This window comes from Natator depressus, chromosome 4 (genome assembly GCF_965152275.1).
Source record: "Natator depressus isolate rNatDep1 chromosome 4, rNatDep2.hap1, whole genome shotgun sequence".
NCBI lineage: Eukaryota > Metazoa > Chordata > Testudines > Cheloniidae > Natator > Natator depressus.
This window is the reverse complement of record NC_134237.1, coordinates 115,794,883-115,817,467: the sequence shown is the minus strand read 5'-3', so window position 1 is coordinate 115,817,467 and position 22,585 is coordinate 115,794,883. Positions and strand designations below refer to the sequence as shown.

At 43.7% G+C, this 22,585-nt stretch overlaps 1 protein-coding gene across 3 annotated transcripts in view; it reads left to right on the top strand.

The window, feature by feature from the left end:
* CRMP1 (collapsin response mediator protein 1) overlaps nucleotides 1–13,869 on the top strand; it is a 59,752-nt gene extending 45,883 nt beyond the window's left edge. For all 3 annotated transcript variants that reach the window (XM_074951697.1, XM_074951698.1, XM_074951700.1), the window contains 5 exons: nucleotides 3,837–3,978; nucleotides 5,548–5,718; nucleotides 8,598–8,777; nucleotides 12,110–12,275; nucleotides 13,313–13,869. In XM_074951697.1, the coding sequence (XP_074807798.1) occupies nucleotides 3,837–3,978; nucleotides 5,548–5,718; nucleotides 8,598–8,777; nucleotides 12,110–12,275; nucleotides 13,313–13,404 (751 nt within the window). In that variant the 3' untranslated portion in view covers nucleotides 13,405–13,869. The remainder of the gene's footprint in view (nucleotides 1–3,836; nucleotides 3,979–5,547; nucleotides 5,719–8,597; nucleotides 8,778–12,109; nucleotides 12,276–13,312) is intronic.
* Nucleotides 13,870–22,585: the final 8,716 nt, after the last annotated feature.

The following is a 22,585-nucleotide window of genomic DNA, read 5'->3' as shown; positions in this document are numbered from 1 at the left end:
AGGTGATTAGCCCAAGCCACCACCAGTGCCGCAATGTCCATGCTGCTATTTTTAGCGCGCCAACTTGAGCTGAGCTAGTGTGAGTCTGTCAACTAGGCTGGGAATCGCACCTCCCAGTGGCAGTGTCGACATTGCCTTAGGCCCCATCCTAGCTTACCCTCCTGTTGTGCCCCATCTCTATTGGTCCCAGACTGTTTCCTCAGCTGGAAACCAGCAGGGGTAAACAGTTCACATTTGGGGGGCAGCTGAGGGGTGGGGAGGAATTGGCATAGATGCCAGAGCAGCTTCATTTAGGGATTCAAGTTTGCATTTGGGAAGAAACAGACTGGGTATAGGAGGCTGTCAGCCCACTGATGGGAGGTGGGGGTGTGCTGGCTGTCTGCAAAGGGATCAGGAGATGGTGAGAGAGAGAGGAGGGTTATCATCAGAGAGGTGGGAGGGGGTAGGAACAGTGAAGAGATGGGTATCCCGCTGATAGGGGCTGGGAAAGGAGGGGTGGGAGCTGAGTTGTTTTGCTGAGAATCTTCTGGAGGAGGTTAGTCATTCCAAGGGTTAGAAGGGGTAATATGACATCTGTCTGCCCACAAAGGTTCAGGTAGCTCTGAAAATGTTCAACAAGTTACCAGCAGTGTCTTGGCAACATGGAATTGGGTATCACCTCCGGAAAGTGAGTACTGCTTCTAGCTCATTGCGATTCTTCTTTGGCTTAAGTGGTGGAGCTGCTGCTTTGGGGTGATAGGGGACTTTCGTTTGAGTCCCAGCAGGACAGAGTGCTCACAGTAGAGTGAGTAATTGTTTGCCAGCCAAGCCACTAGTTAACACCAGGAGATGGCACTATGTCCCTAACTGTGCTGATTCCTGCTTCCAGAGATACCCATACATTGGATGAAGTACATTTTTAGAAGAATTAAAAATGGTCATTTGCTTGCAGATCACGTTTCTTCCAGAAGTGAGGTTTCCCCACAGCAGGTTGACAGGTTATGTACATGGGTGATATAAAAGCATGGGGAGACATCTGTCTAGGTACTTGTACATCAGAGACTATGTCCATGCATCTCTGTATGTGCAGTAGAGGATGACTCCACTGGTGCTGGATTTACACAGATGTTAATGAGAGCAGAATCTGGCCCTAAGTCAAGTGTATTTTTGGTGGGGTTATACAGAAATTGGTTCATTTCTGACTGGTGCTGGCCTTGGGAGCAGATGAAATTAGCTCCCTTATTTGATCTTTCTGTTCATTAAAATGAAAACAGGAAAAAGGTCTTTTCTGGCCTGATCTTGCACCATTGACATCATTAGGAGATTTGCTGTTGAGTTCAGTGGGAACAGGATCAGACTTTTAACCAGCTCATGCAGCAATGTATAAAAAATCATTGTTTTTACTGCAGCAGACACAGCTGTGTGTTCTCCACAAGAGGCTTCCAACATATTAATAATATGTGGGTTAAACTGGCGTAGCTAAAATGGCAATAGAATTTTTAGAATTGTAACCCAGATAAAGCCATCTTTTAATACCAAAATCATGCAAAAAGACTGGAAAATCAGGGAAATTTTCATTATGCTCCAAACATGCAGAAATGTCCCCCACCCCCCACTGGCTTAGAGTCAGAGATCTTACATGACAGCAGCTTAGCCTGCTTTCAGGTCTAATACTTTAAATCAATACATTGAAGCTTAAAAAAATCCTATATATTAATACTTTGCAGTGCATTTATATATGTTTTTTTACCCAAGAATGAATATGATTATGGTTAATAATATCTTCTATAGCACTTTTCATCAGTAGATCACACATTTTACAAGCATTAAACAAGCCTCACAACATAAGGTTAGCATGCTTTTGATGGTTGGTTGAAAATTTGCTGTTGAAACTGTTTTGACAGAAAACTGGATTTTTGACTGAACAAAAAATATCTGCTTTCCACAGAAAATTTAGATATTTTTTGTTGAAAAACTGCCTGGAATCCAAAATACCACTGCGATGCCTCATGGGAGATGAAATTCAGAGACCTCATGCTCCCACACTTATGTATGGACTGGGCTCCCCAGCCAGATGCCATCTCCCATGATGCACTGCTTCCCCTCACCAAGAAATGAGATGGTGGTGCTTCATAGGAGATGTAATATGATCAGGCCACCTGGTCAATGAAGCAGAATGGGAGCATGACGCATCTGAACTACAAATCCAATGTGCCACCATAGTGACATTTCAGAAACAAAATATTTTAGTTTTTTGATATTTTTCACCAAAAACTCAAAATTTTTCATGGGAAAAAACAGAATTTTTCTGACCAGTTCTAATGTTTATACCCATTTTACTGATTAATAAACTCAGGCAATGGGACTGTTCACGTGCTTAAAGTTAAGCATAGGTGAATGTTTTTCATTGGATTGGGGCCTAAGTGATGCTCTTGAACTAAGAAGACTTAAGCACTGTGGTCCTCAGCAGAAAAACTTCACACAAAGGGCATATGGAACAAACTACTGGGAAAGGCAATTAAAATAAAGCATGGATGAGAGAGAGAGTCCTAGACTGTTTCTGGTGCAGTGAATTAATAGTGTTGTGGAAAAAAGGACTGCATTGTAAAGATAAACTTGGAATGGGCAGGCCAGTTGAGCTGGAGGAGGGTTTCTTGTCCCTACAATTGTATTTATTAATATGTGTAGAAAATTAAAAAATCCAGTATGTCAAATTAAACTTTCATACAACAAGACAGTGATGAGCTTAGAGGACAGGACAAGGACAAGATAAAATGGAAAGCAAATCCTGTGATGCCATTGGTGTGTTTAGTAATTTGCGGCAACACAAGAAACTCATTTATATAAAAAATACTTTTAGTCTAATCTCTCTTATTTCACTATTAACGAAGAGGTTTGTCTTCTAATCAAAGGCTCACGATGTTGCTTGATTCATTTTTTTGTGGATAGGAAAGGATCAGAAGATGATGCAGAAAGTTTCCCATAAGTGAATAGGATTGGCACCTCAGCAAATTGTACTAATGTGACAGATAACGGACCTTTTTCTTCATTCACTTGGTTATTTATAAAGCTGCTGGGATTTTAACTCCTGAATCTAAGGACTCTTGATGTTTCAAACCTGCAATTTACACACTAAGTTGGGGAGGGACCACTGGTTCAAATCCTATTATGGTCAGCGCAACCTTCATCCTTTGGAGACTGAGAAACTGCAGTGCAATATTATGTGAGGCTGAGACCTTCAAAGCTGAGGTGTTGTCTTTTTCTGGGGACAAGTAATTGGTGTCAGAATGATCAGAGTGCAGGCTTGCCTGTTCATTCCCTGTTTTCTGTCACAAGGTACAAAGAGAGAGCTTTTCTTGTACAAATTCCATGAAAAATTTATAGACCAAAAAAACCACAAAAAGCCATCTGGTATTCATCATGTTACTTTTATTTCACATGATTATGGATTTATCTTTAAAGTAGAATATTTAATACAGGGTTTTGATAACCTTTGTTAACACTAATAATGGAGTCGTCTCCTCAGCCCTATTGCGTGGGCTTTGTACCAGTCTTGTGGTGAAAAGCAGAGCAAAACCCAGCTGATCTCGGCAGTAGTTGATTATCTTAACATGCCTGGATGGTGTAAAGCTGAGGACAGAGGGTTTTCTTAAGGAAAGGTGATCTCACCAGAGCACCCCTGCTCTTCAGTGATCCTTAGCCACCAGAATAGCACGTGGTGGCTGTTAGTGGCTAGCGTGGGTTAGAGCATGCGTCTCTCATGTCTAGATTTGAAAAAACCAATTCACACCCAACTTGATGGCAAGTGAGTCTGTGTATCCTGCAATATCAATATACCATGTGTTAACTCTTCTTAGTGGGGACCTGCAGGTGACGGGAAGTGGGCACTGTCCCTACAGCACTGCCCAGAAAGCCGTCGGAAAGGATAACTTCACTATGATTCCTGAAGGAGTTAATGGAATTGAGGAAAGAATGACTGTTATCTGGGACAAGTCTGTCGTGAGTAATTGCTTATCTTTATAGACTAAAAATTGGCTGTTAGCTGGATAATGAAAGCCACGGGGCTCTATGCCAGCATTCATGTGGTTTTCCCATATTCTGAGAGCTCCTATAGAACAAGCTACCATAAGATTATTATTTATTTTTAAATACTTAGTAGGAACGCAGTTAGAAGCTTTGTATTTTATTTCTTTTACAATGGAAAAACATCATGTTTTATGAGTCCCGAGGCTTAATTGACTCTACATCATTTTTGGGTATTGTGTCAGATTGAATGTTTGGAGCTGACATAATAATCAAAGCAGTTTAACGCTTTTGAAATCGACTTTGTATAAACTTGACAAATAGATCATTTAATTTGGGGAAATGTCACATCATTGTTGAGAAACTACAAATGGATGGGAACCAAAGCTTAAGGTTATAATATAAAGCCATTTAAATGAGGACTTTTTGTGTAATTTATACTGGAGTATTTTACAGCGTGATGTTGGCATAAGAGAGCAATTTGTTGGATGTTTCATGGATCCTAATATACAATGCAGTCTCTCCACCCGTACAGACAGGTGAAGCTGATATGCATATTACAAACTGTAAAGCTCTATGATTGCATTTATAGTGCACCTCTGACCACCTTACTTGGACTGTTTCCCAGTCCAACTTGCCAGGGACTGCTGCTAGGATTCCAAACACTGAAGCAGCTTCAAATAGCTGCTGTTTAAAAGCAAAATGAACAAAACCCAATCAACCAGAGACATTTTTTCTTCTTTTCTCCCACAGAACATGGAATGTCAGCTGCAAAACTACATTGGGCTGAGAAGCCGTTGGGGCAACATTCAGTTGTGGACTTGGTAGCTCATGTTATATTTAGGCTAGAAATGGGTGTTGTTATACCATACAACAGGGAGAATGGTCTGTTTTTCATTGGGGCACGCTGCTCTTGTTTCTAGCTTGAGAAAATCCAAAAATATTGGACTGTAAAATCACAACATTGTTCTGTGCAGCAAAGACTTTGTATGTCTTTATTAGATATTTCTAAAATTTGATCATTGATGATTTTTTCTCTCCCTTTAAGCCCTGTACAGTGGGCTTGTGCTACTAAAGCAACCTGGATTTGCAGGTGTAGGGATAAGAATAAAGCAGTCTGATTTTTCAGGTATACTGCTGCTCCTTTATGCTCCTCTGGCAGTATAAAAGTGCCTTAAAGCAGATATAAATCATTTACACCGATATTCTTCACATGTGAGACCGAGGGGAAGGAGACTTAGCAGAACGGAGACAATCCTTTTATCTGTAATAAAACATGTAGCATATACAGCATACATGATGGTGTGGTCTGGATTAAGGGTTTAGTGGCTTTTGTTTGGGATGATGTGAATAACTCACTCATCTGTTTGCTGCTCCTGAATAATACAGACCTCACAAATTCATGGTGATAAAACCTTTGGACCATGCAACTCCATCCCTTATTTCCTCTGTCCAGTCTACCTACGCACATGCCCTTATATGTTGAAATTACCAATTCTATCTCCGTTTTGGAAGCATAATTTACTCATGTCAAATTGCTTGTAGGCCACAGGCAAAATGGATGAGAACCAGTTTGTTGCTGTTACCAGCACCAATGCTGCCAAAATCTTTAATCTGTATCCAAGGAAGGGCCGGATTGCTGTGGGCTCAGATGCTGATGTTGTTATCTGGGATCCGGATAAAGTGAAGACTATTACAGCCAAAAGCCATAAATCGGTAAGAGAAAAATTGCATATTGTCATTATAAACACAACTGCTTGGAACTACCAATCTTCTAACGCAAATGAACTCCCAATGTGCTAGATACGTAAGAGCTGGATAATGTGATGTTCTGCATTAAAAAGTATGATTGTTCATATTAAGATGAAAGTCATTAAATCTGTTCTTTCAGAGAATAGGAAATTTACCACTTCAGTCCGGAAGGAATTTTTCCAGCATGTAGAATACTGTATAATTGGCTAAATGAACGGGCCAGTTCCCCAACAGCTGTTAATCAGCATAGCTCCACTGACATCAGTGAAGCCATGCCAATTTGCACCAACCTTGTAGCCAGCATCAGATTTTTAAAGGTATTCTGATGCCTAAAGATGCCAGTAGGCATGTAGTGGGATTTTCAAAAGCACCTAAGCAGGTTAGGTGCCTAAATCCTATTGATTTAGAAAGTCCCACTAGGTTCCTCCTTGCATCTTTAGGTGATTAAATACCTTTACAAATCTGACCCCAACCCACCCTTTTATTCTTTTCTTTTCTTTTCTTTTCTTTTCTTTTCTTTTGCCTACTTCTGAAGCATGAGTTATCACCCATTGCCTGAGCAGATCGAAAAATGTTCTGAAATGTTATGGTTAATTCAATGTTTCTATAATCTGGGTTCTAGATTACGGATGGGTTTGGATTTTTTTAGTCTTGTTTAATTACGACACTTTATAGTATATTTCTTTGATTCTGTGTCCCAATTTGCATAAAATACTAACTGTGTATTCTTTCCAAACACTTTGATCTTTGTGTAATGACTACACAAGGGGCAGGATAATGGAGAATCAGGCCCATATGTTTGCTTTATTTTATCTAATCTAATCTAATTTACATATCAATCTAGTGGAGAGACAGGTGGATGAGGTAGTATCTTGTCTCTCTAATATCCTGGGACTGAAAAAGCTACAATGACACTGCATATGTATCTACTCGGTATTTTACATCCTGTCCATCACCATACTGGGTCACAGTTCCATAAATATGACTGATTTTCATTAAATATTTGTGATAGTTTACTGGATAGCCAATAATATGTTTTATTTAAAAAAGGCTTACATGTTCAAAAATGACAAATGAGTTTGTGTGCCTCAATTTGTGTTTGCCCAACCTTAAACAGGGCCGAGCACACCAGTCTCTGAAAATGAGGCCCCTTTAAGATGTTTCAGGTTGGACACATTAAATCACTAGGCACTTTTGAAAATAAACACCTTGCTACCCAAGTATTTTTTCTAGTTTTGGAGGGCAGGCGTGGTGCAGTGCAGAGAATAGATCTAAATCATTCAGGCTCCGATTCAGCAAAGCACTTAAGCACATGCTTATCTGTAAGCATGTTCCCAAGTCTCATGCTTGTAGTTAAGCACTTGCTAAAGTGTTTTGGTGAGTCAGTGCCTCTAAGGGTTTTGCAATTAGGGACAGCACATGTAGGCATACCCAAGCTAGTTTTGATTGAGCTAGCTTGCTAAATATAGCAGTGTAGCCACCAGCCACCAGCAGCACAGGCTAGCTGAGTACAATCTCACCTGGGACTCTAGGTCAGGGATGGGCAAACTTTTTGGCCCAAGGGCATATCTGTGTATGGCGGGCCATGAAGGCTCATGAAATTGGGGGTCGGGGTATGGGAGGGGGTGAGGGCTCTGGCTGGGGGTGTGGGCTCTGGGGTGGGGCCAGAGATGAGGAGTTCAGGATGTGGGAGGGGGCTCCAGGCTGGGGCAGGGGGTTGGGGTGCGGTGAAGGTGAGAGCTCCAGCTGGGTGTGCGGGCTCTGGGGTGGGGCTGAAGATGAGGGGTTGGGGGTGCCGGAGGGTGCTCTGGGCTGGGACCAAGGGGTTTGGAGGGTGGGAGAAGGATCAGGGGTGGTGCAGGGGCTTGGAGCATGGGAGGGGGTCAGGGGTGCAGGCTCTGGGGGGGGTGCTTACCTCAAGCAGCTCCCACAAGCAGTAGCATGTCCCCCCTCTGGCTCTTATGTGGAGGCACAGCCAGGCGACTCTGCACCCTGCCCCGTCCGCGGGCACCACCCCTGCAGCTCCCATTGGCCATGGTTCCCAGCCAATGGGAGCTGCAGGGGCAACACTTGAGGCGGGGGCAGCGTGTGGAGCCCCCTGGCTGCCCCTATGCATAGGAGCAGGAGAGGGGACATGCTCCTGCTTCTGGGAGCCTCAAGGAGTGGGGCAAGCCCTGGACCCTGCTCCCCTGCTTCTGGGAGCCTCAAGGAGTGGGGCAAGCCCTGGACCCTGCTCCCCGGCGGGAGCTCGAGGGCCGGATTAAAACGTCTGGAGGGCCTGATGCGGCCCCCGGGCCGTAGTTTGCCCACCCCTGCTCTAGGTATATACTCTGTTGGCTAGCCTGTGTAGTCACCCATGTCACTGAGGCTACACTGATATTTTTAGCAAGCTAGCTGGATCAAAGATATCGCAGGTGTACCTACATGTGTTGCAATCACACCTCCCAACTGCAATGTAGACATACCCTAACTGACCTGTGTTTGATACCCAACAGGCTTGTATATTACTTTATCTACCCCAAAGCATTTTTTTGGTTTCTGTCCCTGGGGAGTAAGTGTATTTTGAACCCTTTGATTATGCGTAAGGGTCGCATTTTCATCTAACCTTCAATAATGCAACTACTAAACGGAAAGTATCCAAATAAATCTTTATGTGTGGAAAAGCAGTTATTTTTTCATCCAAACAAACAAGTGTGCTTGCACGTTTTGCAGGTGCTTTGCAGGTGCATTAGTGGAACCTGAATTAAAATAGGGCCATAAAAGTGTATTTCACTTTACCAAAGAAAAACAGACTTGAGAGTGAGCTTGCATGGAGTTTTCAGTGGATGTCGTTTGATCCTCAGGCTGTTGAATATAACATCTTTGAAGGAATGGAATGCCATGGTGCTCCCCTGGTGGTCATAAGTCAAGGAAAGATTGTGTTTGAAGATGGAAATCTGCATGTAAATAAGGGAATGGGCCGTTTCATTCCTCGCAAACCTTTCCCTGAATACCTTTACCAGCGCATCAAAATCAGGAATAAGGTAGGTTCAAACTTGGCCTGTTATTTAATACTCCACATATCTTCTGGTCTCTCTCCAGGCTCTCTTGGAATCACACGAGAAAACATTTTGCATCATTATTGTCCTAAGTGAAATGGATCCATGTGGGACTGGAAACGCTGCCAAAAGACTATGGGCCACATCCTCAGCTGGTGTAAATTGGTGTACTTTGACATCAGTGGAGCTTCAGTGACTTACACCAGCTGGGAATCTGGCCCTGTATGTCTGTGATGTACAGTCTTCTGAAGGAAAGAGAAAGATAATAGAAGGCAATTTTAGCTAACAACAAAGAACAAAGGACGACAATTTTTGCGGGGGTTGGGGTCAGGACAGGCTGTCATTTTAAATTGTTACATAAGTTAGCATGTTGGATAAGCAGATCAAGTATTTCTGTTTCCCATGTATGTGCTACATTGGAAGCATTCACTGTATTTGGCATTTTATCAGCTTTTAACAACTGTTGTGGGCAAATTAGATTTAGTTGAGTTGTTTTTGCATATAAAACACAAAACTTTCCGGCCTTTCTCTTTTGTGAAGCAGGTGGCTCGGGACAGATGTTTTAGCAAATGAAATGCATACACCATGCAAAGTGTCCTATTTGACCCTGACTAGGTCAGTTCTGTTTTCAATTTATACCAATGCGGCTCCTCTGAAGACAATAAATAGGGCTTGTTACTAGATGTGAATTGTCTGAAAATTCTCTTTTGTTGTTCTTGTAAAATGAGGTCTCTTTGTCAGGGAATACAAACATCAGTGAAGAAAAGGCTGCTTTTTGGTTGTTTTTACTCTAATTTTTTTTTACTATAAAAATTTTATATAATAGATTACAAAGGGCAGCAATTGAAACGTACTGTAAGCAGTTTGAGATGGCAACCCACTTCTTTCAAAAGGCCTTTTCTCCTCACTGTTCTCTTCATACAAGTGGTGTCAAATTATAGAATTCAACATATCAGCTCCTTTGGAAAAAAAAATTACCAACAGGACATATGCATCAACTAAGATGTGCTGCAAACATTGCTGCCTAGTCACGGTTTCTGTCTCATCACATTGTCTACTTGGATTAGAGACTTTGAAACATGGACCTGCCTGTCAAGTGTCTGGCACACTGAGGGTATGTCGGTACTGCACCCAGGAGCGAGCCTTCCTGCCTGGGTCCACGGACTTGTGCAGTGGGGCTTGTGCTAGTGTAGAATAGCTGTGTAGGCAGGGCTTTGACATTCTGTCTGGGGCTGGACCTTGCGTTCTCAAGCCCACCCTTCTCCCAGGCTTGAGTTTACTGCAGGAGTTAGGCTAGTAGCTCACTGTAGGAGCTGGATTTTGGGGAAAGACCTTTGTTTTCTGGTGGCTAGTTAGGTGGAGGGAAAGCAGGGGTGAGCACTGACTTTGGTGCTCTTAGAGCTCCCTCTGCTGACTGATTCCTGGAAGTGAGATTGACCTCTGAGGCATGTTCCCACCACCACTTCTCTTCTCTCTCATGTAAAATCAATGAAATCCCTTTATTTTAAAACCTACTGATGATCAAATCCACTGTGTGGTCCTCATTCGAATACCCTTGCACAACAAAGTAATATGTGATAGAACATCAAACAAGGATCTACACAGCAGTTTCTGTCACAGATAAAACCCTGGAATATTTTCAGGGGTGTAAACTCCTGCCTTTGTGACACCCCCCTTGCTGTGTTTGGTGTCTGCTTCCTCTGCTGTCTGTGGCGCTTCACTCTCCTGGTAGAGAAGGTATACCATTTTTCAACCTGGTCTAATGATGAGAGACAACAGGAGGGTGAAACAATTGAACAGGGTTGTGAGGAAGAAAAGAGAACAATGAAATAATCATGATTAGTATAATGTGGGTTGTATAATATAGCCTAATAGGACACCACCAGCTGTCCTAGCCATTGTTAAGTTTTCGGTAGGTGTCATGGCAGAGGTGAATGTTAAGGCTGTAGATAATACTGTCCATTTCTCAGATGATACTATGCTCTTGTTCCAATAAAGGAAAATGCACCTTGAATGCACAATGTGGCACCAATACGCTTTGCTAGGTATACTTGTGCCAGTATGTAGTTTTGGAGAACACAAATTCCAGATCTCCTGCATTAAATCCAGCTGTCCCACCATGTGATTCTTGAAGTAGACTATTATTTCTTTGGGAACAACGTTGGAAACATGACTTTGGATAAAATTGACATATATAATAGGTTTTTATAATTACCTTTTAAAAGTATAAAACAGCCCTATAAACTCAGACAAAACCACTGACATGCATTTTTACTTAGGGACTGTAAGTGAGTGTGGCCATCCCTCTGCATCGGCCTCTGAGGGAGGCCACGCCTCTTCGCAGTCTGGTCTGCTGGAATACTCTCAAAACAAAGAAAGGGGGAATTAGTGGTATTCGATGGGCCCTGGCCTTCAAGCAGGCGGGGCTGCAAACCCTGGGCTCTGGCCAGCGGTCAAGACAGGGTGGTAACAAGTTATAAGCCCAGCCCTCAAGCAGGGCAGGGCAATAAATAGTCAGAGCTCTGGGCTGCAGTCAGGCAGAGCTGTAGCACCAAATACAGTCTATGGGGCTCTGTCAGGGGTGAGCCCCAAGCACAGTCTGTTGTCCTAGCTCTGGTGGGTGACAGACAAATGCAGGTCTCTTGGCCTAAGGAGGGGGAGTACTGCCACCCCAGGGGGAGCGGTGGCAGGGAGAGGAGGACACGGGCCCACCCAACTCCACTGTACCCAGGCCAGGGCCCTAACAGTGGCAGAGTGGTCTGACACTGGGCCAGCGGGGAATCCACCTGCAACACACTGACCGTGTTTCTGGCAGCAACACAGCCAGACGGTAGTCTGGTTCCCCTGGGCTCCTTCCTACTCTCCCCTCGGGTGTAGCTGCATTCAGGGGTTGTCCTCAGTCTCCCTGGGATACACAGCCAAGGGTAGCGGTAGCAGCTCCTCAGCACTGGGAGTGGCAGATCTCTCTGGAAGCTCAGGCAGGTCCTCGGGGCAGCCACGGTTCTCCTCAGCATCCCGCTCCAGCAATGGAGAAGAAGTTTGGGGAACTGAGGTGCTGGGCCGGCTTTTTATACTTCCTCTTCCTGCCCTGCCCCTCTGCTTCTGGCGTGTGCAGCATGGCCCTCCTAGTTCTGCCCACCAGGAGGCTCGAGGTGTTCTCTCCATGTCCACCTCGAAGGAGGCCACGCCTCCTCGCTACAGGGACTGTATATGATACAGCTCCATACATACTGTGAACTCTATGTGTGACTGAATATACTGTCAGGTGGGAATATCAGTGCATTCAGTGTCTGAGTTGTTCAGTTCTTTTATTTTAGGTAACAGGATTGCAAGGGGTGTCCAGAGGAATGTATGATGGGCCAGTGTATGAAATCCCAGCTACGCCAAAATATGCAACGCCTGCACCTTCAGCTAAGTCCTCCCCTGCCAAAAATCAGCCTCCACCAATCAGAAATCTCCACCAATCTAATTTCAGCTTATCAGGTAAACCAAAATGACCGATTATGAATATCTGAAAAACCTTGAGTACTAATCATAATTCTAAAATACCCCATGCATCTCACCATTCAAGCCAAAGCACCATTGCAGGATATTCCCTCACATAATAAGTAGACTAGAAATATGATTTTGGGGGGATTATTCAGACAACTTCTCTCCTCAGAGGTTAAATTTTGATGCGATGTAACTATAACATCCAAAAGTCAGCAGTAGAATTAGTACACCAGTGGTTCTTATCTCTTTAAGAAATTGTAATGGATGGTCAATTGCAACCCATTCCAGTCAGATACAAGAGCAATGCTTTTATCGCTGAAAAATCCCACCTTTAGGAGTCCAATTAAACCATTCAAAGAGAAGAAATAGTAGAGAACCCAAGGAAAATGTCTGACTTTTCATATGTTTTTGGCAGTTTGTAAAGTTTGATACACCCATACATTGGGGTACTAGTGAGCCTGAGCATGTACAAATATACAGGAACACTTTTGCTTGTGCACTTATAAAATTTTTCCCTCATAGTGATAACTTGTGGGTGGGATTTTCAAAAGCATATCAGCAAGCGTTGTGATTCTAATCACTTAGGCCCATATTGTTAAAGGTATTTGGGCATCTACCTACCATTGAGTTCAATGAGAGTAAGGCACCAAAACATCTTTAAAAGTCTGGTCCTTAGACACTTCTGAAAATTCCTAGCCATATTTATATAACATTTTCATGCAGAAATGTCAATGCATGCCACAGAGACAAATTATTACCTAGAATAGCAACCTGTTCTGATCCCTCAAAAAGAATCCACTCACAAGGCATTCACTCGTGTGTGGAAGTGAATGGAACTCTATTCAAGACAATAATGATCTAAAAATAGGTTCTAGAGATGAAAGGTCAAAACAAAGTGGCAAAAACATTGAATCCTGGATAGAACCAGTCAGGTGAAAATTCACTGTTGATTGGATTTTTTTCTTCAGATGTTTCTGTTCCCATTTTATTAACTCTGCTGCTTTGCTGGTTGGATTGCTATTTTACAGGTGCTCAGGTAGATGACAACAACCCTCGTCGCACTGGACACCGCATTGTTGCGCCCCCTGGTGGTCGCTCTAATATTACCAGTCTTGGCTGAACAGAGATGATGGGCAGAATGGCAAGAATGAAGGATCATGGGAATAATGTCTGTTCCCTTTGATGTCCATGTTATTGAACCCACAGTTTTATTCGGTACTAATGAGGGGAAAATGAGTTGTCTTTTTGTTTTTCTTTTCTTTTTCTTTTTTTTCTCTTTTTTTAAAAAAATTTTTGTATAGGAAGAGGTGATAATAGTGTGGTGTATTTGCTTGGAACTACTTGCCTCACAATTGTGCTTTCTTGCCATAGTCACCTTAAAGCATGGTGCTTCCATTGCCCCTTTCGTGACTACAGGTTTTAGCTTTGTCTTGTAACTAAATGATGGTTCCTTTGCACCTGTTAGCTGTACTAGAGTAGTAAATGCATGTTACTAAGTTATTTATGCAAGTTGCAGTCTGTGAGTGCATCTGTTTAGAACACGTTGCCAATAATTGACACAATGCCAAGATCAATGCCACTAAAATACATAAGAAGGAAGAATGCAGACATTTTTAAAGTATGCAGTAGAATAGCGTAAGTGGCTTCTGTTAATATCTTTAATTTATTATAAATCCACGAAGCACTGCTCCCAGATACAAAGAAACAACTTCAAAATGTGTAATGACAACGTGGCCTCTGTAGCAATTCTCATTATCCACTAAAGTACATTCCAAGTATGTGTCTTAATTGTTTTCATTTTAGACAGAGCCATAACTTCTACGCAGCAATGCCATTGCCATCCCATTCAGAGATTTCTCCAGCTGGGCAGTAGTGCTCTCCTTGTGCATGAGTGTTTTGGTACTTAAGAATAACTCAAATTACCGTTGGATTTTTAAACTTTTTTGTACAAAGTTTTTCCTTTGTAATCACATGCATTTTTACTTATTATACCCTATCAGATCTACTAGTTGTGGTTCTATTTCTGAATTCAAAGCTTGTGAAATAAAGGAAATGAAAAGATCATTGTCTTTCTCTGCCTTCCAGTGCTCTTGCTCACCAAAATGATTTTTTTTACAGTGGAGGTGTTCCCTGGCTAACCAGAGGAAGTTTTCTTCTGGGTCCACATCATTTGAAAGAAACTGCATCCTCAAAGCACAAAGATTGTTCATGTATAACTTTCTGCGCACACTTGAAAATTGTTTTTGTGTGTTCCAATTCAGCTGATCTGAATAGAGTTTGTGGTAAGAATATAACCAGTTCTAGTTGCCTGATCTTTAGCCCACTAACAGCTAGCTACATTGGCAGTCCGCCTGCAGCTCTGGGGCTGTATCGGATTTACATAAAGTGGAGCAGATTGCTGCCATCCTCATTTTTAATATGGGACAGCAACCACCAGAGGTAGCCCAGACTCAGCATGCAATGCTCCATCTTGATCCAAGCCATCTTCCAGTTGGCATTGCCTATTGTGATCCATCTCTCTGTGTGTTCTTATCAGGAGCACATCACAAACTAATGCACAAATGGACTGTCTTCTTCTTTGGGAGGGTAATGGAAATGTCCTCCCTCCTCTTTTCCAATGTGTGAGTGTGTGAGAAAGAGGCCTTCTCCTTGCCCCTCCTTCTATTTCCTTTTCCTTATTTGCTTGTGCTGCTGATGCTAAGGGAAGGCCAGGCTAAAAGAGTGAGGTTGGGGGTTGTCAAAAGAGCTGAAGTGATTTGGGAGCATAAATTCCATTGTCTTTCAGTGGGACTTGTGCTTCTTAGGCTTAACTACACTAGAAAGTTGTACTGGGCTAAAAGTTCTGCCGGGGCGGTGCCACCAACAAAACTATTTAGTCAGAGCTCATTCACACTCAACCGCTTGTGCCAGGGCATTGTGCCCACACAGCATCAAGCTGCATTGACAAAAGGCCTGTAGCACTGCATGTAGGCGATGCATGTGGATAGGCACAGTGTCCACTGATTTCAGCGGAAATTAGGAGTTTTAACTACCTTTGTGGATCTCAGCCATGGAGTCTTTTGAAAATCCACCTGCCTTGCACTTTGTGCTGAAGACAGTGGGGTGTCCAGAAGAGGAGCCAGTCCCCTAGAAAGCTTTGCCTTCCACCTCCACGTTTGACCCTGAGATTGACAGTCGCGCTGTTTCTGTGGGACCTTAGCACTTGAGCTTTTACTTGACTAAACAAATGAGAATAAACACAATGTAACTCACATTGACAAAGATGCCATTTTTTGCTATTTGGAAAATATAAAAGATTCATGGCTAACCATAGGAAACGCTTGCTCTACTGGCTATTCATAATATTTTTCATGCTGAAGTGGCCATGAACACACACATGGCAGCTTTGAAGCCCTCTATTCTGAACTTTAATGGTTCTGAGCTCAATACTTGTCAGTGTAGTTATGCTTTGAGTACTTTGAGGACTGAGGTGCTAATGTGTCCACGTAAGTTGTAACCTCCTAGAAGCCCTTCTACCTTTTCTGTGGTATTTATGCTGCTTCTTTAAGGAAGTGGAGTATAGGACTTGGATTCTGTACTGTGTCTGTTTTATCCCTCCCTGACTGGCAGTAGTACCTGGGAGTGAATTAAACACCTCTCTTCCTTGTGCAGAGTTAACTTGTTACATCATCGCCAATCAGTGATCAGGAGTCTTCTCCTGGACCCTTGCTTTATTAAAACATCCGAGTTTTGTCATGCTGTTCTCAGACTGGCTTTGAGCAGGCTGAGGTAAATGGTCTCTCCCCTCCCCACTGAATAAACAAAAGGCCAGATTGTGACACTGTCTATAGTTCCATGCCAGGGAGTAGGAAGCCCCCTTGCTTCTCACATCATAGGTAGCCATAAGGAGAGGAGCGCAGCCTCCATGTGACTGCTACTCCCATTGTTGTGCGTGTGTGTGTGTGTTGCGGGAAGCGGGGGGAAGAACTGGCTCCATTTCCGCTCTCCCTACAATGCTCCATCCAGCACATGAGAGGAACTAGGGACAACGTTATGACTCTCTGAGATGGTTAACATGATGCCCATGAAATGATGTGTATCAATTCATAAAGCTTAAACAGCTCTAAGTCCAGCAGCTTCTTCTGCATAGAGCAGGTTAAACAAACGCAGACCTGCAAGGCCATGAAGAATAGGAGCGCTATTTCAGGAAGTAAGTTAACAGCTTGTCATAAATATAAAGGGAAGGGTAAACACCTTTAAAATCCCTCCTGGCCAGAGGAAAAACCCTTTCACCTGTAAAGGGTTAAGAACCTAGGATAACCTCGCTAGCACCTGACCAAAATGACCAATGAGGAGACAAGATACTTTCAAAGCTGGAGTGGGGGAGAAACAAAGGCTCTCTCTGTCGGTGTGATGCTTTTGCCGGGAACAGAAAAGGAATGGAGCCTTAGAACTTAGTAAGTAATCTAGCTAGATATGCGTTAGATTCTGTTTTGTTTAAATGGCTGAGAAAATAAGCTGTGCTGAATGGAATGTATATTCCTGTTTTTGTGTCTTTTTGTAACTTAAGGTTTTGCCTAGAGGGATTCTCTATGTTTTGAATCTGATTACCCTGTAAGGTATTTACCATCCTGATTTTACAGAGGTGATTCTTTTTACTTTTTCTTCAATTAAAGTTCTTCTTTTAAGAACCTGATTGATTCTTCATTGTTCTTAAGATCCAAGGGTTTGGGTCTGTGTTCACCTATGCAAATTGGTAAGGATTTTTTATCAAGCCTTCCCCAGGAAAGGGGGTATAGCGTTTGGGGAGGATTTGGGGGGGAAAGACGTTTCCAAGCGGGCCCTTTCCCTGTGATATATTTGTTAGACGCTTGGTGGTGGCAGCAATAAAATCCAAGGGCAACATTTAAAATAGTTTGTACCTTGGGGAAGTTTTAACCTAAGCTGGTAAAAATAAGGTCCCCACATCTGTACCCTAGAGGTCCCCACATCTGTACCCTAGACTTCAGAGTGGGGAAGGAACCTTGACACAGCTACACATTCTAGGTGTCAGAGGCTTGATCCTTGATCCACGCTCCAGGGGCTTTGCACTGCTCCAGTGCTGCCAAGGTGATGGAAAATCAGCACAAGCAGCTATCTGGGGATTCCCCTAGTATAAAGGGAATTCCCAGGTAGCATCAAGCCAGTGTAGTCAGCGCCATGCCACGTCCCTCATAACGCTTGGTGTAGGGGTGTACGTAGGGGAAAGATGCATGATTAGAGTGCTACTGTACTTCTGAGATATTTAGTTGCCCAAATGGCCTCTTGGAGATTGGTGCAGCTGGGCACCACTTACAGCAGCTCTGAGATTGGAGCTCTGGAGACTAAACTAGTGCCTGGCCAGTGTTGTGTGTGTAAAGGTTATAAAACGCCATTTTTGCACCCCTCTCAGGTGCATGACGCTCCTAGCCCTAAATCTCTAAATGTCCTTCATGAATTTGTGCCCAATGAATTCAATACACAGAAGTATTTGCTTTAAGTCAGTGATGAATCTGTAGCACACTGCATGTTTAGCTGGTCCCAGGCTGCTAGTATCAGGTTGTGATGAAGAGGGACTGTTCTTAATGTTTCCTCTGAATATTGTGGGGGTGCCTCAGTTTCCCCTATGCAGTTCTTAAGTATCTAGGTTATGGGATAAGGGTGCGTGATCCTTGCAGAGCCCTAGAGGGCAGGTGTGTGCAGGGGTCTGGATACAGAGAATGGCTGACACCCTGTTTCCTGGCAACTGATGGCCTGGGCCCTTCCCCCCTGCAAGGTGAGAGATAAAGGGTTGGAGAACAAAGGAATCCGGTGACCTCCTGGCCAGGGAAAGGGACAAAGCCCAGAGGAGGAGGGGCTGGAGAGAGTTTCAGTTTGGGGCTAGCTGGAGACATGGAGTGAAGTGCAGACGTGGCTGTCTGGCTCACTGCCCCCCAAAATGGACCCCGCTGAGGGGTCCTGTTCTCTGCACCTACAAGCTCTGTGTTAGACCGTGTTCCTGTCATCTAATAAACCTTGTGTTTTACTGGCTGGCTGAGAGTCACGTCTGACTGCGCAGTTGGGGTGCAGGACCCTCTGGCTTCCCCAGGACCCCGCCTGGGCGGAATCGCTGTGAGAAGCGCACGGAGGGGCAGAGGATGCTGAATGCTCCGAGGTCAGACCCAGGAAGGTGAAAGTTGTGTGAGCTGTGTGTCCTGCAGACAGTCTGCTCACAGAAAGGAGACTTCCCCAGAGACCTGACTGGCTTCATAGGGAGCAGTTCCAGAGCATCGCCCGGGGACTCTGTGACACAGGTTAAAGTAAAAGTGTTAGGAAGAGGCTAGCTGTGTTTATGCCCAGGCTTTATACAGGAGACAAATGGATTGATGGCCAGCAAAAAGAACACTATAATTCCCAGACACACTCATCCATACCAGTTGATAGGATCCCAGTCCTACAATATGCTTTCAGTAGGTGGACCCTACTGACTTCAGTGGGGTCTGCCCAGGCAGCGCTCATTGGAGGCCTTTGATGGATTCACTGATTAAGACCAGAAGGACCCATTATGATCATCTAGCCTGATGTCATGCATAACATGGGCCTCTTGATGTAATTCCTGCATCAAGCTCATAACTTCTGTTTGAGTTACAGCATATCTTTTATTATAAGGCCAGAAGGGACCATTGTGATCATACAATCCGATTTCCTGCATCACACAGGCCATATGAGTTCCCTGGATGACTGCCTGTTTGAACTAGAGCACAGCTTTTGGAAAAACATCCAATCTTGATTTTAAAATGGCCAGTGATGGAGAATCCACCACGACCCTCGGTAAATTGTTCCAATGGTTAACGACCCTCACTGTTAAAACTCTGGCTCTTATTTCTAGTCTGAACTTGTCTAGCTTCAACTTCCAGCCACTGGATCCTGTCATGTCTTTTGTCTGCTAGCTTGAAGAGTCATTTAATGTCATTTTTTTGTTCCCCTTGAAGGTACTTCAGACTATGATCAAGTCACCTCTTAACTGTCTCCTGGAGATACTAAATAGATCAAGCTTCTTCAGTCTCTCACTAAAAGGCATGTTTTCCACGTTAATCAGGGTTTAGATGAATACCTTCCAGTGCTTAATTTGTAATGAAAGAGGTGACGGGGCTCCTCTTTTTTAAAAAAGTAATTTTTTTACTTTCGTAACTGACGTGGAAGCCCAGAGGTGCTGGGGCTCTGAACTGCCCAGCCTAGGGGTCCTGGGGCTCAGCCGTGGCACAAATTAAGCCCTGGTACCTTCCTCTTAAGTTTGCATTGACTATATCCTGTGACCTTGCGGTCAGCTGGCAAAGCTACTTAGCAGCATCCTGAGGACTCTTAGTACTGGGAACCATGCTAGGCAGTGCACTTAACTAAAGCAGGAGCAAAACATTTCTTGACTAGTAAATCTAAGGCCAACCCCTACTTAAAAATACTTTTTAAAGTGTAACAAATATTCAGAGGCAGGAAGGGACCTCAACAGAAGACCAGTGCGGATGCAGAAATGTTAATATGTGGATGCCAGTAAAGCATTAGATATAGTGTCACTCTGCTAGGGTTTACAGACGCATAAGTGGAGTGAATGGGCAATACTGGGCCAAGAGGACCCCACCCTGCAGGAGCTGCAGCGCATGCTCCAAATGGAGGATCTGCTCAAAAGGGGACTCAATGTCAAGCTGGGGGGAGTGGATGAGGGACTGTCTGAAGGGAGGAAGCCAATGTGCAACTTCTGGGGACACAGCAACCCACAGAAGAAGAGCCTGGATTGAGGGTAAGACCTCCCCAGCTGGGAGGATATTAGCCTGACCCTTTTCCCATCCTGACTCCCTGCTTACAGAGAATCACTGAGCACTGTGGAAGGAGCTAAAAATATTTGACCAACTGTGCTGCTGAGATTGATTGGGAACTCTTGCTAGGAGTGGGGGGAGTAGGCTCATGGCCCATACTGAAAAGACAGAGGGGAGGTATTAAGCGACCCAGGGGAAGCTAGGCAGGTGTACTAGGAAGACGGAACTGAGACATTCCATGCCTCTCCTCCCTTGGCCCTGGCTTGGGACCCAGTGGAGAGGTGGGAATTGGGTTCACCTCTACCTTTTCCGTGCCTTGCCCCACTCCATCTTGCTGGAGAACTCTGGAGCATTGGAAATGATGGACCACAGCTTGACCACTACATCTTCTGGCCTCTGAGTGAAACCCCCTACAAATTGGCGGGAAGGGCTGTTGAACCACAGCCTGTCCACTGGGTGTGGTGAAGAGATCAGAAAATTTGGAATGCAAAAAGGGTGACTTTCACTCCTGTGCACAGAGGAAGCAAAAGGACTACGAGCCATTTACACCCTCAAAAAAGGACTGAAGTGAGACTTAAGTCATGTAGTGCCCTCTGCACACGTGTGAATTCCACTCAAGCGGTCACAGTGAATTAGAGTCTATAGGTACAGGAAGAGTGTCACCATCAAAGTGGGAGTGGGCATATTTACCATGGAAAAAGGGAGTAATGAGTTGAAACTCAAAGGGAAATTTTAAGTTGATTACTAGGAAAATATTTTTAAGAATGGAATTGTCCTATTAGACAAGGGAATAATTTTCTAAGGGAAGTGAGAAAATCCTTGTGTGGCAAAGACACAGATGGCATTTCTGGGGAAAAGGTGAGGGGATGGGTGAGATGGTTCTATGCTCCAGCTGTTGGAGTGGCCAGGGGAAGCCAGGCATAAGTTAGAGCAGTGTTTCCCAAACTTGGGACGCTGCTTGTTCAGGGAAAGCCCCTAGCGGGCCGGACTGGTTTGTTGACCTGCCACGTCCGCAGGTTCGGCCGATCGTGGCTCCCACTGACCGCGGTTTGCCGCTCCAGGCCAATGGGGGCTGCAGGAAGCAGCGGCCGGTATGTCCCTTGGCCCGTGCCGCTTCCCACAGCCCCCATTGGCCTGCAGTGGCAAACCGCGGCCAGTGGGAGCCACGATCGGCCGAACCTGCGGACATGGCAAGTAAACAAACTGGCCCGGCCTGCCAGGGGCTTTCCCTGAACAAGCGGTGTCCCAAGTTTGGGAAACACTGAGTTAGAGCAACCCTGAAGCTTCTCTGTCTTATGTGGGGGAGGGAGCTGACATAGCCCTTGGCCAGCCCTATAAGCCAGGGAATGAAAGGTGATGTGAAGCTACATTTGCTCTCTTTGGCCCTACCAGAGAATCTGGATCTACTTTTTATCAGAAGGAACAACTATATTTGCTGCCATAAGGGGGCACTGCTGGCTAGATTTTGGGGTCTTTTGCACATTTCCACATTCCTGAAGAAAAAATGTCATCTCCAGTCTCTCTTATTAAAATTCAGTAATTTCTGGATGAGTCACAATGGCTGTAACGTGACTAGGTTTTATTGATTAAACTACATATTAATTGTGATGGGATGCTGCATCTTTCTTTCATAATTTACAATCGTGTATAAAATATGTGTGCCACTTGAACCTTAAAAACTGCATTCTTGCTAGCTGCATAGCTCTGAGAGCTGAGGGGGGGTCAGCAGGGCCACGCTGCTCAGATATGGGCAAATATGTTCCACCAATTTAAAAACATTTGAGAAATAGGTGAGTAAAATGTATAGCAGGTAGGTTAATATGAATGTTGCAGCTCACCAATCCATTGAAATAGCACAGCAAAACACTGTAAGAGGTACAATTTGGAAAGACCATGCATTATTTTGATCTTGACTGACAGAATGATTAACCTATTTACAGTGGAATGTAACATGTTTAATAAAGTGCATGGTCTGGTTATTTCATTTTCAGAAATTAACTGCAAACACTATATTCTACTTTATTACACAGAACAATGGGCCATGTTGTGATTAGTAAAGTATGAATCTATTTTCAGTAGGTAAAAAAAGTGCTTTTAAGGAAAACTTTACAATTGATTAACTAAATACACATTTCATATGATATAAACATAGTTAAATACATTATCTAGGTACTGTACGCAGCCAACAACAATTAGCTGCTTGGAATGAAATTTTTTTAAAAAAGAAGAAAGATAATGAACTATAATAAAAAGGCATTAAGAAAACTGAAAGCTGACTTAAAGACTAGGGAATGCAAAAATGTAATAGATACCACATCTTGCTTCTGCTCCATAATAATAATATACAAATCTGAGATAGCCATGAAGAATAACATTTCTACAAAATCTTGGTGCAAACAGAAAAACAGCAATATGTAAAACACTGTTTCAAAATAAAATAAAAAATAGATCAAATCCCACTCTACTGTATTTACGGTAGACGCCTCATGTCCATTTAAATATCTTTTAGACTTT